Here is a 15,802-nt window from a genome sequence, read left to right as displayed (position 1 = left end):
AAAAAACCATGCATACATGGTTGCAAGATAAAGCAGCCCATCTGTGTAATTTACATAAATTATACTAGTTCCTAGCAGTCCCATACAATTGATGCAGCATCTAGAAATTAGCAGAGCATGAGGAGGTCCACACCCCACCCTGCTTGTTACAGATTTCCAGTGGCTGGGAACTGCAGATGTCGTGGTGGGGACACCATGGGAGAAACAAAACCAGTCACCTGGGGCTTCTCTCTCTCTTGCTGGGGTGTTCATTCCCGTAACAGCCCCCCTTACCCTTGGCGCAGATGCACTTGGCGTTTCACCTGCATCTTCTACAGCGTATAGAGTGGTTTCCCATCATTGTCTTTGCCCCCTCTCTAGTTGCTTACTGCCTTGTCTGACGTCCCCTGCATCCAACACTGCAGGGATGCGCTCTGCAGCCACACACTCGCCTTTGCAAAACTCTCAGGAAGTTACTCCTTTGCCATACATGGTTTCCAGCACGTGGTTTTGCCTCTGATGTTCTGCTGGTTCCTCCAAGGGCCCAGTGACGATGATGGGCAGTTTGCTGGATGGTTTGGGTTTTTTTTTAATACTCACTACAGCATTATTTGTAGGTAAATTTTGAAGGCAAGTAGCCACAACTGGTGAGCTAAGCTGGAGAGTACAGTAAGCTTGAACCTGAATTCACCATTTTATATTTGTTTATTTTTATTAGCGTGTCTTGCAAGGAGCATGAAGTTTGTGATTTTCAGTCTTATGTTGGCTTTTTCAATGTTTCTTTTCCACCATAGTTGAGATGGATAGCCTTTCTGAACTATCCCAGCAAGGTGCCAACCATGTCAACTTCGGTCAACAGCCGGTCCCAGGGAACACAGCCGAACAGCCTCCATCCCCTGTTCAGCTTTCTCATGGTAGTCAACCGTCAGTTCGGACCCCTCTTCCAAACCTGCACCCTGGACTTGTATCTACTCCCATTAGCCCTCAGCTGGTAAATCAGCAGCTGGTAATGGCCCAGTTGCTGAACCAGCAGTATGCAGTGAACAGACTTCTAGCCCAGCAGTCCTTAAACCAACAGTACTTGAACCACCCTCCTCCTGTCAGTAGATCCATGAACAAGCCGTTGGAGCAGCAGGTCTCAACAAACACAGAGGTGTCTTCCGAAATCTACCAGTGGGTCCGTGATGAATTGAAACGAGCAGGAATCTCACAGGCAGTATTTGCACGTGTGGCTTTTAACCGAACTCAGGTCAGTCGTCTTTTTTCTATTTTTTTTTTTAAATCGTTAAGAGTCTCTTCTTTCTCTCTCTATTATTTAGCAATTACAACCTTTTAAGTCTCTCTTCTCATTTCTGCCTTGTCACTTAGCTCCTGTGAAGGAACTACACTTCCTTGCAGGACCGGTGTGGATACAGTACAGAAATCTTCAGTGATGGGTTTGTGGAAATACCCACTATTCTTACAGACACCTTGGTTCCTCTCCCGTTGTGATGGTTTATGCATAGCTGAATCTTCCCTGGAAAGGAAATGAACAGCTCTATGCAGAACCATTCACAGAGTCACCCAACAAATTGCCTTTTATTTTGTAAAGGTATACCCGTACTGACCACATGCGTACACTGAACAGCTTGTCTTCTTTCACAGGTATACTGGAGATGGTCTTTTATTCTTGTTTGCATTTATTTTTATTATTTTCTAGCAAAAGTCTTAATAAAATCTTTTCAGGCTTCTGAAAAGATTAAAAAAATAAAAGCTTTATTTTTAGATCATCCACTCTTTTCATATATTTTTATAGTTTGTTGCAAAAACAGTAGTTGCTGAGATTGCCAATGTCCACATCAGAACATATACTTCAGCTCTTCAATGCAGGAAAAGCTAGCCCTAGCAAAGCTGATAAGTAACACTAAAATGTGTTATTTTTTACACCTGTTTTAGAAGCTAACCCTGTTATAATTTATTCTGCTCTATGAATTTAACTTAATGCCATGTTGCATGGAATTTAATCAAGCAGAAATTATGGAAGAAATGTCACTATATCCAATGCAAATAATAAGATCTCAAAATTGTAGAAGTCTGTTTTAACAGAAAATAAAATAGGAAATTTTTTACTAGGAAATATTTAAAAAACACACAGGTAAATTTGCTTTGGATTCCACGTTACAACTTAAGGAACAAGTATTTGTCCATTGTAGAATATAGTAAAAAAAACCCATAATTTGAGCTCTTCTTGAAATGTTGATGTTTCTCCCTGCGTATCTTAGAGAATAAAAATTCTGTTTCAAATACATTGGTACCAGGTTTGAGTCAGTATTTCATTTGTAATTGTTCTGAATTATTATTGTCTTAAAAATTTTTACATCCTCCTTTAGCTAAAAGAAAGTACAGTCATGGTGTAAATTCTCTGTAGAGCTCTGTGTGTCTGTGTCTCTTTCCTCTTAACAGCAGTGGAGGTTTTCAAGATCTGGGTATTGCGTACAGAATTTCATGGGATACATGAATTCATGCAAGGATTACCTATGTAAGTTAGGTCCAGGCAGTGTCAGTTGTTATATTTACAAGTAACTGACATAGAGTTGTGTTTAATACAGTGTTTAATATTTTAATTATTGATACTATGAAGTGTTGAAATAGTAACAGCAGCTTCAAGTTACAGTGGCTTGAGGCTGCCATTTTATCTGGAAAAAAAGCCAAGCAAATAATTCAGAAAATAAATAGTTTATTATATATTTACTTCTTTCTCAGACTTACCTAGAAATGGCTTGTTTTCTCTCAACTTTCTTCCCCCTCCAAAGTAATTTGTTCAGTTTTTGCATACAGCTTTTGGTCTATCATTTGTGCCAAAGTGGTATTTGTTACCTGAAATAATGTGATGAATGCAACTGTAGAACCAGATTTCTAGTGCAAATACTGATTCCTGATTACTGTATATTTTTCTTCCTACAAATGTTATTCAATATTTGTTTAAAGTTCAATTCTTCCACAGACATTGTGGTTAACCAGCTTGTTGAAATGTGTTCAGTGACCTAAAACTGGGAGGAAACCCCAAAATGAACGTTGAAAACAAATGATATGAATTGAACATAATGAACATATGTAATATATTTTGGCAATTTTCAAACAATTCTATTTTAAAGAACATAGAGTAGTATCCCTGTATCCTCCAAGCTCTGTTAGCTAATCAAATTAGTATTTGCAGTTAGCTGCGTAAGGTTTGGCAGTATTTGTTATGTATTGTGGCATACATAGGGAACAGAAAGGAAAAATACTAGGAGCCTAGATGATATCAGCCTCAGCATTGCCAAGGAATATCTCAGCATACTTTTCATATGAAAGGAAGCCCCACTGAAATCCAGAGGAGTTAGTTGTTAGGTACATTTCACCTTTGCAGAACTGAAAATTGTTCATTTTACCCCAAGTAACAGCTAATGTCTGGGTATAAACATGGGTGGAGATATCCATGATTATTATGTGAAAACATTTACATTCATTCTGCTTGCTGTACTTTGGAATTCATCACAGCTTATTCAAGGATACTTCATGTTTAACTAAAATTAGGGCGTCACTTTAATAAGTGATACGATTTAGAAGTTATTTTCTAATATTAATGATATTGATGAAATATCTTTTGTCTTTTTTTTTTTTTTTTTTTTTTTTTTTGCTAGAGCAAGTGAAAATGTTTATTTAAATTCCTCTACCGTTTTCTGAGATAAAAAGCTAACTCAGGTTTACCACTGACATTTCTGAAACTGTCATAAGCATATTTGAGCCTTGTCCAGGGACCATATCGTGCCATCAGTTTTTAAAGGCAGAAGATCTCAGTGAAATCGGTTAGGAGTTCTGTGCAAAAAAACCCTCATGCTGAGATACAGTTTCAGATGAGGGGAGAGATTTGCTTTCAGCATAAAAGTTAAGGAAGGAAGTGAACTATAAACTTTAGCTTAATGTTTTGCCAATAAAAATGGACTTTGGTGGAGTTGGCTAAAGATGTTGGCACCTCTTGTTTTACAGACTTGTGCTCTTCAATATGAATACAGAATTTGGTGGTGATTTGGGATGGGAAGGGTGGGTTCTACCAGCTTAGTTTGGTAATTCAACACTTGGCCCTAATTTTCAAGCACTTTTGATTTGGGAACAAAAAAAGTTGACCAGAAGTATTTCTACCTCTTCCCAGCTCAAAGGAAAGAATTTGGTAAAATTAATTCTGAAAAATAGGGTGGGTGTCTTTTTCTTAATTATCATCTATTTGTAAGACAGAAAAAACCCCTCAGCCACACCTCAGAAAATTGAAAGGGTATCCTTAATATCTTCTTAAATCCTCCCCTACCCTTAAATTCAAAATGGTAGTTTCAAAAATGTGTAGTTCCCAGGAATGTACCTTGCAAAGTTTAATCAAAGAGGAGTCCAGGTAGTTATAACTTGAATGAAAATTAACATCTATACAGGCACCAGTTGCTGTAGGGAGAAGAAACAGTTTCGGGCGGTGGAGCACCTCTTCCCATGAGAAATTTCACAGTGGTCCTTCTAGGAAGGCTTCAGAATGCAGTGGTGTCTGAAGTTTTATTTGTCCTTCAGCAGTTGCAATTCCAGCTCACTGGCTGCAAAGAAACAGGCTGAATCTTGTTTAGCATTTCTTTGTGGAAAAGTTTGTTGAGTCAGGATTTGTGCTAGCAGATCTGAGTTTCACCTCAAGCATGGCTACCAATGTTTCTACTGGTCTCTCTGTTTGCTAGGGTAATTTTGGTAAATTGAGCTAGTTATGTTTCAGTTACCATTTGACCAAATTAATAAACATAGTATTTTTTCCAGCTGATGACAGTGCACTGTTCAGACACCTCCGCTCTCTTGAAAGAGCGAGTTCAATATTTTCCTGCACTTTGCTGGCCAGAAAATGGCATTTGTCATCAGCTCACTGGCCTGGGTGGCACCAAACAGCCCATGGGGTGATGCCACCGATACATCGGGGCAGCACCACAAAGTATGGTGCCCTGTGCCAGCCTCTGCCACGACCTCCCATCAGCAGAGAGGCTCAGCCTACTCCTGCAAATTTGCACTTAAACTGGGAGGTTCTCTGCTTTCAAAGAATCACAGAATTGTCTAGGTTGGAAAAGACCTTGAAGACCATCTAGTCCAACCATTAACCTCACACTGACAGTTCCCAGCTACACCATATCCCTCAGCGCTATGTCGAGCCTACTCTTAAACACCTCCAGGGATGGGGACTCCACCACCTCCCCGGGCAGCCCATTCCAACGCCTAACAACCCCTTCTGGAAAGAAATACTTCCTAATATCCAGTCTAAACCTTCCCTGGCACAATTTGAGGCCATTCCTTCTTGTCCTATCGCTTGTTACTTGGTTCAGGAGACTCATCCCCAGCTCCCTGCACCCTCCTTTCAGGCAGCTGTAGAGGGCGATGAGGTCTCCCCTCAGCCTCCTCTTCTCCAGACTGAACACCCCCAGTTCCCTCAGCCGTTCCCCGTACGACCTGTGCTCCAGACCCTGCACCAGCTCCGTTGCCCTTCTCTGGACACACTCGAGTCATTCAATGTCCTTTTTGTAGTGAGGGGCCCAAAACTGAACACAGGAATCGAGGGGTGGCCTCACCAGTGCCGAGTACAGGGGTAAGATCCCTTCCCTGTTCCTGCTGGCCACGCAAGCCAGGATTTGTTGCCAGTACTTTTTGTTCTTCTTGAGGGAGCTGGAGTGGAGCATCGGTGTTTGTTTGGCAGAACCACCTTTGAAGCCCTAAACAAACAAACTCCTCTACCATTTCTGTCATGAGTTTGTAAATGTAAACATGAGTCAGGAAATGGAAAGTTTGGGTTCCCACAAGCAAGTCTGACATTTGACTTGAAGACGTAGCGTAACCTGGTGCATGGTGGAGTGGAGTAGATGCACTGCGCGAGCAAGGAATTGTGTTAGTCGTGGTTGTGGTTGGAACTGTAACTTGGGGCTGCCTGTCTCTGTTTGTGTATGCTTTCAACCATAACATTTGCTACATGAACTTGAGTGCTGCTGTACGGAGGTGACCTCTCAGCTCCATCTTCGTGAAAGGAGGGGGAGTGCTTTTTGCTGCTTTTGCCATGTCTGACTATTGTAATTTTTCTTCTTCCCACCAGTGACAGTTTTTCATCTCAAGGTTTCTGAGTACTTCGCAGTGTTTCTGTCAGATACCTTTTCTCTCCCCCTCCTTTCTACTTCACCCCCATGCTTGTTTAAAATATTAGCTGCCAGGATACATTGCCTTTCGTTCATGTATAATGCCTTTTCTCATACGTGAAAAATTCTGTGTATTTAGGACAGTGCTCATGCTAATTCTGGGCAATTGCTATTTTGAGGGAGAACACTTGGATGCAGTAAACGGCTCTGTGTAATTTTAAAACAAAATCTAAGTTTACACAAACCACCTTCTGAGGCACTTTTTCTTTCTTCCACTTTGTCTTTGGCACACTTTATTTTCCAGTAAAATGAAAAATGAAGATGGATTATTCAAAATTGATAACAGTAATGGACCATCATGTAATGTTTTATTGAATTTGAGTTCTGTAAATTATGTGGTAGAGAGAAATTTGCCTGCTTAAGTATAACAGAAATTGCCACTGTATTCATATAATTCTTCGTAGTGTAATTTAAGAAAAAGCACACTATCCATATCACTATTGAATAAAAGGTAAAAAGGTGCTATTACACTATCATGACAGCTCTCCTCTTGCTACTAAGCGACATAGATAAATGTGTCTGCTTGTAACTTACTTGGCAGGGATCCAGGCTTGTGGGTGGAGCTTGCAAATAATCTTCCACCTGGACATGGGATGAGAGCACCCTTCAATGGAAAGGGATAGCACTCAGGGATGTTCTGCTTGTTTTGGGGAGGTTTGGGCAAATTGCATTTTTCTTCTGGGAGCTTTGAAGTTCTGTCAGGCTGATAAAATCTGTTTGAATCAGTGATTATGTTCAAAGAGGAGACAAACTGGGGGCCAGACAGGCAGTGTTTTTGTTCATATTGGCAGACACTTTCATTTATATCAATTTTTAAAGAATTCATAATTAGCTTTTGAAAGCCCTGATAATATTTATTGAACATTTTTGTGCAATTAATAATTATACTTGTGATGACATGTAAACTTTCTTTTTTCAATGGGACCTAGTAATATTTTAAGAAAATACATTTCCAGTGTGAAAATAGTACAAGGGAGGAACAGTGAGGAAGACTCTGAGCCTGTGTTTGTAATCTCTGTGCAAAACAGCATTTTAATTTTCATGCAACCTGAGGTACAATATCAGGAGATTACACCAGGACTTGTATCTCGGCAAACCAGTTCAGGCCTGGTAAAATGAACAGTACATCTCTGCCCATCAGCTTGGGGCAGGATGTGAGAGCTGGTGTTTTCTTTCTAGGATTTTCCCATTTTACATCTTGTCTAACAATCTTCAGCTGAAGTTTTGTGCTAAGAAAATTGAAGCAGTGGCAATGAAGTAATATTCAAAGCAGGCAAATTGTATTGTAACGCCTTGCCTGCACATGGTATTACACTTTATTTTTCATGTTATTTCCTCACATATTCTGACCTTTAGGTTCAAAGCTCCTAAGAAGCAAACACCTCCTCCTTGCCTTCTCCCTGATCTCTCATCTCCCCTCCTCTCTCTGCATCTGTGTCCTCTGCTCTGCTCTCAGCTCATGCAAAGAGTCATGGCAGTGATGGGGGAAGGAGAGGGGAATGAATACTTAATGGCATTTCTAATCACCAAGAGGTGTCCTGCAGCAATGGTTATACTGATGAACGCAGGAAAAATACAAACCCCAATTTTCTTTGTTTACATATTTCAGTGAGGGGGGGAAAGTTATACAAGAAAAACAGCCTTTTCTGCTTTTTTTAGCTGCACACTATGTGGCAAAGGCTTATACAAGCAAATATTTTCTGTGATGGGCTAAAGTATTTTTCAGGGACATTTCCTGTGGCTGACAGTAGGCTGGCTGTTAGTAAGGAGTCTCCTCTCCTGCCAGTGATCAGTCCACTTGAGTTTAGTTTTTCTTTCTTCTTTTTAATCCTGGTGTGGCTGTTTTAAGCACAGTAAAGAGTCAGAAATCACATGTGTTTACACCTACCTCCATCATATATCCTGTGCTCTGCAGACAGCTTTGCCTTGTGTCCAGTAGCACAGAATAATTTTTTGCCTCCCGTGGAGGATGGGTTGTGTAACCCTACCACTGACAAGCAATGGTAACAGTTGAGTACCCAGAAGTAGAAAAAAATGGTAGATGAGAAATTAATTTCCATATTTGCTAATAAATGAATTTATTCTTAGACTAATCATTACGAAAAAATTTAAGACTTATCCAAATGCCACTTTCGTCTGTAACACATTTATTTACCTTCTGAGTAGTTTCTGCCTGGATACCAGAAGAGAGGAGGGATAGTGGTAAGAAAGTATCCCCTAGGATTTTTTTTTTTTTTTTAATCCTCCTCCAGATTTTTTTTCAAGTTTACTGCTTTGGAAAACACTCTTTGTGTTTTCCATCCCATTTCCCTCTTATGTGTGCAAGCACAGGCAGGGCCATGAGGACCACACTGGCCCCAGGGTAGTGATTAGAACCTCTGTCCTCATCGCCCCCGAGAGATGGAGGGGTGACTGGGCAAATGCAGAGCTCAAAGCCGCACTAGGTGGGCTCTGACCCTACCTAAGCACAGCTGCCTGAGTGCAGTGGCTTTGTAGCAGCACCCTCATAAGGGGTTTTTGACTCTGAGAGAGGTGACAACTTCCATAGGTGCTGTGAGCATCAGACTTCCCTACAGAGGAGGCTGATGCTTGGGCTGTAGCTTTCTGTTGCACTCCCCTAGGAAAGGATATCTTCAGTCAGGATTGCCTCTCTTAATTTTAGGATTTTTATTGCCTGCCTCCCTCCCTATGTTCACCCTTCCATTATCCCAAATAACCTACAAAAGTTCTTTAGGAAAAGAAATACTGGGTTGTGTTATTTCTTTAAAATCACATCCTTGTTCCCTCGTTACACTAGCAATAAAAGCCTCTCGTATGAACCCTCTCCTTGTCCCAGCATGGCAACAGCATTTATTCTAAAAAGAAGTTCACATTTGCTTTTGCTAAAGTTAGTTTTCTTATTATCACCTTGTTACTTCAAGACAGTAGAGCATTTTGTATGCCTGACATACTTAAAAGGAGAATTTGGCAGGGGGGAATTTTCAAAAACCTGTTGACGTTAAAGTTGTTGCACTCAGGGGTTCATAAATATTTCATCTTTTAGAGTAATGAGGTGTCCCAGGCCACCAGACCTGCTCCATTGCTGAGAACTGAGATGAAATGATCACATAGGAAACCTGGTGTGATCTGTACAAGCTGCTGGCGGCATGCTATTGCCTGCAGCCTGCCCATCTCTGGCTCACTGCTACGGATGCCCTCTATGTGGGTTTCCTCTCACTCCCCAGTGCTCACTTTATCTATCGTGGCTGGACTCTGAAAGTGGTCAGAGGACAACAATGGTAAATGGACTTAGGAAATGGGATCTGCACAGCAGGTGCTCAAATATATAACCCAGGCGATGGACTGGGATCCAACAGTGAGTTTCCTCACTTGTTGTTAAACTCCAGTATGCAACTCTCAAAAGAAAATACTGACTTATAAAAACTATGGACCTGAGTCAGTTCAGCAGTACTTCAGGAACTTTGCAAGTTTATTGTCTCAGATTAGTTGTGAAATACCACTTCCTTTCAAAGAGCTGTTTAAGTTGCTAGAAATGTGGAGAGCTATTTTTTTAGGTTGGCTATGTGTTTTGTCTGGGAAGCCTGAGAACACCCCAGTGTCATGCCTCTATCTGTATTTCACTTATTCTTAATGTCTTGTGATTGTCTGTCGGCTGTGAAAGATTTCATGGCAAGTTAAGCCAGTAAAAGGAAGGAGACCTATTAGGCAGATTCAGTTTATGTTCTATGTAAAACAGATGCTTAATAAAATTAAGGGTACAATTGAGGCTCTCTTCTCTGCTACCTAAAAAGCCATTAATATATTCCTATGTGGAGTGAATAGTGCATTTGATGCCCTCGTTCTCAGCCCAGTGGAAAGAAGAAAGAGGACTGATAAGCAGTGATGTTGCAGAGCAAAGTTTTACAGGCAACTCACCTAGGCTAACTCCCCAGTGTATTTTTTTATTCCTTCCCTACAGGGCTTGCTCTCAGAAATCCTCCGAAAGGAAGAGGATCCCAAGACTGCCTCACAGTCCTTACTGGTAAACCTTCGGGCTATGCAGAACTTCTTGCAGCTGCCAGAAGCCGAACGAGATCGAATTTACCAGGATGAAAGGGAAAGGAGCTTGAATGCAGCCTCTGCAATGGGCCCCGCACCTCTAATAAGCACACCGCCTAGCCGGCCTCCACAAGTAAACCACTCTCTCTCTCTTTGAGATTTGCTCATTGCGTTTTCTCACAGTCCTGCTGGGTGATACCTTGCTTAAAGAGAAGAAAGCTTTTACTGTTACATTTTTAAACGCTCGTAGAATTGTTATTTGTAGTGCATATCACAAATTAAATTTAAGAAATATAATGGATGATAGTAGCAGTTTATTACTACCTATTTTCTAGTTTTAAGATGAATTCTATCCATTATGGTCCCTACAGATGTTCTGCTCGTTTTATTGAGCTACGAGCTTTTCTGGGCCTGGAAGATGCTGGCTTTTAGCTGTCTTTTTTTTTCCTATAATTCTCAGGTGTTGTTTTTAATGTTAGAGGTTCAAATAGGGATTTTGAAGGATTTGGACCACTGAACTGACTGGGAATGAAAGCAGAAGTATGACTACATCGTATTGCCTTAGAAATTATCTTCCAGAAAACGAACAGGTAAAACTAAATGGATGAGGGAGAGAAGACTCCATCCCAAAATGCTGGGCACACTTTTACCAGGTCAAGCTGACAACTGGATAACATAACAGACTTGCTATATCCATTGCTCTGAAAGATTTGGATATGTTCATTAAAGCTTCATTTAGTATTTGTTCAAATGAAACTCCTTTTGATTTCTGTAAAATCTAGTGGGACTATAGGTTTAATTCTCCCCAAATTATAAAATTATCTGATAGAGTGGGCTCCAGAAATTCAGTGTTGTAGTCCTCGTGTCTGCCAAGGAAACTCTGATGCTGGTTTTAGAGTACATGAAAATTACAGGTGTGAGCCATAGGAATGCCCAGGATTTCCACAAAGAAGAGACATGGTTGTGAATGAAACACTCAAAAAGCTGTATGTTTTCTGAAATACTCTGCATTGCTGTGGCTCAGGGTCCATACCTATGCAAAGATAAAACAAACCGATCTGCAGATATGTGGGAATCATGTTGTATACACAGTCCAGATTTGCTATACAAAGCAAGGCTTTGGGATTGTAGGAATTTTATGATGGTTGGGTATATAAACACACAGTGCAGTTTTTTGCTAACCAGGCTTAGACTTGTGCCTATGACTATATTCCATACCCATTCTGAACGCTATAAATTCCTCAAGATTATTTTTCTTCTTTTCCTGCAGCTAATGGATACTAAGGACCACACTAAAGTAACAAATAACAAAATTGTAGGAAAAGGGAGGACAGAAGATCACTTTGACCTGCTGCAGTACTTTTCACGAGAAGAGAAAAAAATTTTTAGCAGAAAGAACAGACTGTGCTAATGGTCTACTTTTGTTATCACTAACTGAGTTCAGTCTGTGAAATCCACTAAAGATACTCTTCAAGATAAAGGATGAGAATCTATTTACATAGTAACGTTTTAGTGGGAAATAATTAAATATAGATAACGTGTGTTTAAAATAACATTTGAGTTTCTTTTAATATCTGTACCTGCTCCCACAGCCCAGGTAATTCAGAGCAAAGGCTAACCCTCCTTCTTAACTTATCTCTTTCTGCCAAGGTAATGTCTCACTCTGTCTCAAGTGGTCTTGGGCAATTTCACAGCTAAAGAACAGAGTTAATTACAGGACCTTCCAGAAGGATGTCAAGCCAGAGGTAGTCCTTGTATTGGTTTTAATTCACACTTTAAACTGTATAAATCCCTTGCAGCCAGAAAGAAAGCGAGACTTAGGGGTTTTCTTAACTGACAAAACATACTGTAAGTCCAAATTTAGGGGCTGGAGTGGGGGGATCTATCTGTCTCTGTTGTGCTCTTGTTCATAATTACATTTCATTTTTTTAGTGGGAGTCAGGAGTATAGTTAACCTAATTGCGACGGTTCAAAGTGGAAACAGCATACGGTTTTGTTTTGATCCTTTTCAAAAGGAAAACAGGTTAACAAGGAAACCATATAGACTAATACTTGAGGTCTGCAGAACAAAACAGTTATTTTTCTAGTTGTTATGTTGTTCTCTGTCATTCAGCAAAACATAGGCGCTTTACCTAGTGGATGGACTAACGATGTAGTAACCTCTGAGCTGGGATTCTGTGCGACCTTACATGTTGCCAGAATTACCCACCTATAAAATTGTGTAACACTTTCTACCTGCTACTAAGCGTTCAGAGCCCTAAGTCTGAAAGTTGAAGTATCTGTGTTGGTAACATAAGTACAATACTTAATGTTGGAAATAATAACAAAATTATCCTAGTTCTTGAACTGGCAAGTATAACTTTACAAATCGTAACAGAAATAAATTATAGTCAGGATACTGCAAAATTATTAATGCAAACTACTACTCTGATATCCCCCGAATGTCCACAGTTTATTGAATATTTGATACTAAGGAAATAAAACTACTAGCGTCCTTAGTACTAAATTTATTATAAGCAATTATTTAAAGTTCACTGTACAGGAATACAGCATATTTTTCCAGTTTAGCTGTGAGCTTCTTGGATAACCATTGAAAGACAAAACAGACCGTTTATCCTGACAACAGAATTTACGCAAGAGCCAACATATTTAATATTAAATCTTTAGACCAGTGTAACATTTGAAACAATTAAACTATGAAACCATGAAAAATGGGAGCTAATATGCCACACATGAAGGTTTATTTTGCAATTGCAAGTTATCAGTTTCGGAAGGATGTGAAAATAAACATCCTGAAAGGGATCTATTTTGCATTTTTGTGTTGCCAACTGGTGGCCAGACAGTAGAGCAGACTTAACCATTTAGCAGCTGAGCTCGTTCTGTGTGAATTTTGCATACTGTTGCATGCAAAAACAGAAAGCGTGACCTTGGAGGTCTGATAGGATAGTAGAAACTCACCAAGCATAAACCCTGGTGCCTGAGTTAGTAGGAACTGTGTTGAATTTATCTCATTTTTACAGCATTCTTACTAGTTGCTACTTGAGCTAATGTATCTGGATTGTTTCCAATTCTTTTTTGAAATCCTTTAAGAAGCTCTTTGTCCCCCTTACTTCTCTCTTTCTCTCTGACTTAAAAAAGCAAAATATTACTTTTTCTTTTTTTAATTGAAATCATTAGCCTCTAATGCATAAGCTTTTGGGATACGCGTATAGCCCTCTAAGCTGGTCAAGTTGTAAAAGTCTGCTACTACCTTCCACACTGGCAGACTAAGCGCGAGGAAACGGCGTACACAAGGATTTTTCCCTTGGATGTTGTTCATCTTGCCACCTCCTGGGGCAGATGCCTGTCTGGCAGGCTCTTTCCTGGGGCAGTGGAGTTTATAGAGGTTAGCATCTCCATCAGGTACGTACTGCTTAGAGAAGTTCAACCTCTCCAACCTAGAAGGAAGGAAAAAAAGTCTTTTTTTTGGTCTATTTCTTTTTTTTTTTTTTTTTCCCTTTTTCAACACCTTCATCTTGCAGATTACCCCACAGAGGTTCTTTCTGGGTATTCCTAAGTGAAGTTCGAAGGATGAGTCTATTACACTTTCTGTGGGAATGAGAGGATGTGGAGGTACTTCAGAGGAAGTTGACTGTGGAGCTGTGTTCAGGGTAGATGGATTTCCCCAGGGAGGTGCTAGGGACGGCTTCTTCCTCTCATCAGAGCAGTTTGGTGTGTGAGGGGAAGAGGACTCCCTCCTCCTTAGTACAACTTGGGGGGAGGATGAAGACAGGTGACCAAGTCACAGATTTTCTTTTCCAAAATATTCTGTTTAAAGCTTGTTGGCCATCCTGCAGTTATAAACACTTCCTTCTCAGGACAAGTAATCTCCATTTCAGCAGAACTGGGGAAGAAATCCTTCTTACCATTCATAGTCCCCAAAGAAAATTTCTGCTAACTCTTGGGGCCCATCATCACCCTGTGTGAAAACAGAGTCCATGTAACATCAAGAGCAGAATATAATTTTAACAAGGCAATGTTTTAAGAAGTATCCACAAATCTTGCATGAGTCATGGTTCTGGGTACTCAATTGACAAAAAAACCTTCATTTTTAATTAAATATAAATATAATCCTGGCCTCTCTCTGACTACAGATAAATTACAGTTCCTTCATGTTAAGCAATTTCAGCTTGGGTCCCAGAGATAGGATGCCACTCCTGAAAGACTGGTCTTGAAGAGGACACTACTTTGCTGGTGTTTGAGGACCAGTGAACCTCCATTGCCAGGAACGCAGCTCCTGGTGGAGTCCTGGCATTCAAACACATGCACATGCCGTACGTCACCACTAGCACCATTTTTATTTTTAAGTCTGCAAAATTTGAGATTTAGGTTGATAGTCTTTGAGCCAAATTGCATTTTAATGAAAGTAAAAATGAACAAAATAATAAATGCAACCCTTCCCCCCCCCTCCCCCCCCGCCCCGCAAAAGCCACCATGGAAGAGAGTTAATGGAAACCCTGACACTTAACTATAACTGCACTTCCAGGCGCCACTATAATAATGGAGTAGTAAACCTTGTCCTGATAAAAGCTGTTCTGAAAGCAACAGCATTTATTGTACCTCCTGTGCTATTTGCAGAGCAGAACTGAAAAGTAGTTTGTTTTGCCTGGAATGAACTACTTTATGAATTTTAATGTACGATGTAATATTAAAAGCTAAACCAGGATTAAAGAAGATTTTTGTTCCCAAGCTAAAACAGTACTTATGAGAATGTGTTATAAAAGATTTTTGTGTTTCAGTTTTGATGGGGAAGAAATGAGCTTCCATGTTTGCGTAAACCTCTTCAGATTGGTTATCCCTTCTGTAACAACCTCTCCTTTGTTTAGGAAAATTGAATTAATCCAGAACTTCTTGTTACTGTAATCAATCTTATTTGATAAGAAGATCTATCTAGGCAGACCGAGAGGGATGGATGTCTTACTTTTTTTCCAAGTATTTTTAAAAGAGTAATTGGTTGTTAGGAAAATGGCCAAATGAATTTCTGATTCACGGTGTGCTACATTTGTAAAATAATGCTCCCCTGTTCAGTTAGAGTTTGCAAAATTTGGTTACTGTAAAAAAAAAAAAAAAAATTAGCTGATCTGTGGTTTCTTTCCTAACCAGAAAATGTGGCTATAAGCGTGGGTGGGGTGGGAGGTTATGCTTAAGTGTGGATGAGATGAGAGATTATGTTTTGTTTTGTTTTTCTCTCCAAAATGAATACTTTTTCCACCTCCTCTCCCAAGTCCCAAAGTTGCACCATTGAGGGCTTTTTTGTTTTCTGTTGGGTTTTTTTGAGGAGGAGGGTGTTTTTTCAACCCAGCTTCAAACAGCCTCTGTCTTGAACTCAATTCTAAATTCAACACAACAGCCTAGATGCTTGCTATGTATAAATTATGAAACGATTTTATGTATGGATATTCTCCAAGAGGTTAATTAGCATTATTGCATGGAATTCATCAGACCAGAGCAGACCAATGGTCCATCCAATCCAGCCACAGTCTATACCTGATCTTTAAAGAGAAATTATTAAGAGGTGGGAAAGAATT

At 40.0% G+C, this 15,802-nt stretch overlaps 1 protein-coding gene across 5 annotated transcripts in view; it reads left to right on the top strand.

Moving 5' to 3' along the window:
* Positions 1 to 15,802, top strand: part of SATB1 (SATB homeobox 1) — a 94,235-nt gene that overhangs the window by 48,153 nt on the left and 30,280 nt on the right. For all 5 annotated transcript variants that reach the window (XM_074898089.1, XM_074898091.1, XM_074898090.1 and 2 more), the window contains 2 exons: positions 774 to 1,228; positions 10,156 to 10,368. In XM_074898089.1, coding sequence (XP_074754190.1) covers positions 774 to 1,228; positions 10,156 to 10,368 — 668 coding nt within the window. The remainder of the gene's footprint in view (positions 1 to 773; positions 1,229 to 10,155; positions 10,369 to 15,802) is intronic.

Source organism: Athene noctua, chromosome 2, assembly GCF_965140245.1.
Source record: "Athene noctua chromosome 2, bAthNoc1.hap1.1, whole genome shotgun sequence".
NCBI classification, from domain to species: Eukaryota; Metazoa; Chordata; class Aves; order Strigiformes; family Strigidae; genus Athene; species Athene noctua.
The sequence above is the reverse complement of the archived record's forward strand: the minus strand, read 5'-3'. Positions and strand labels throughout refer to the sequence as shown.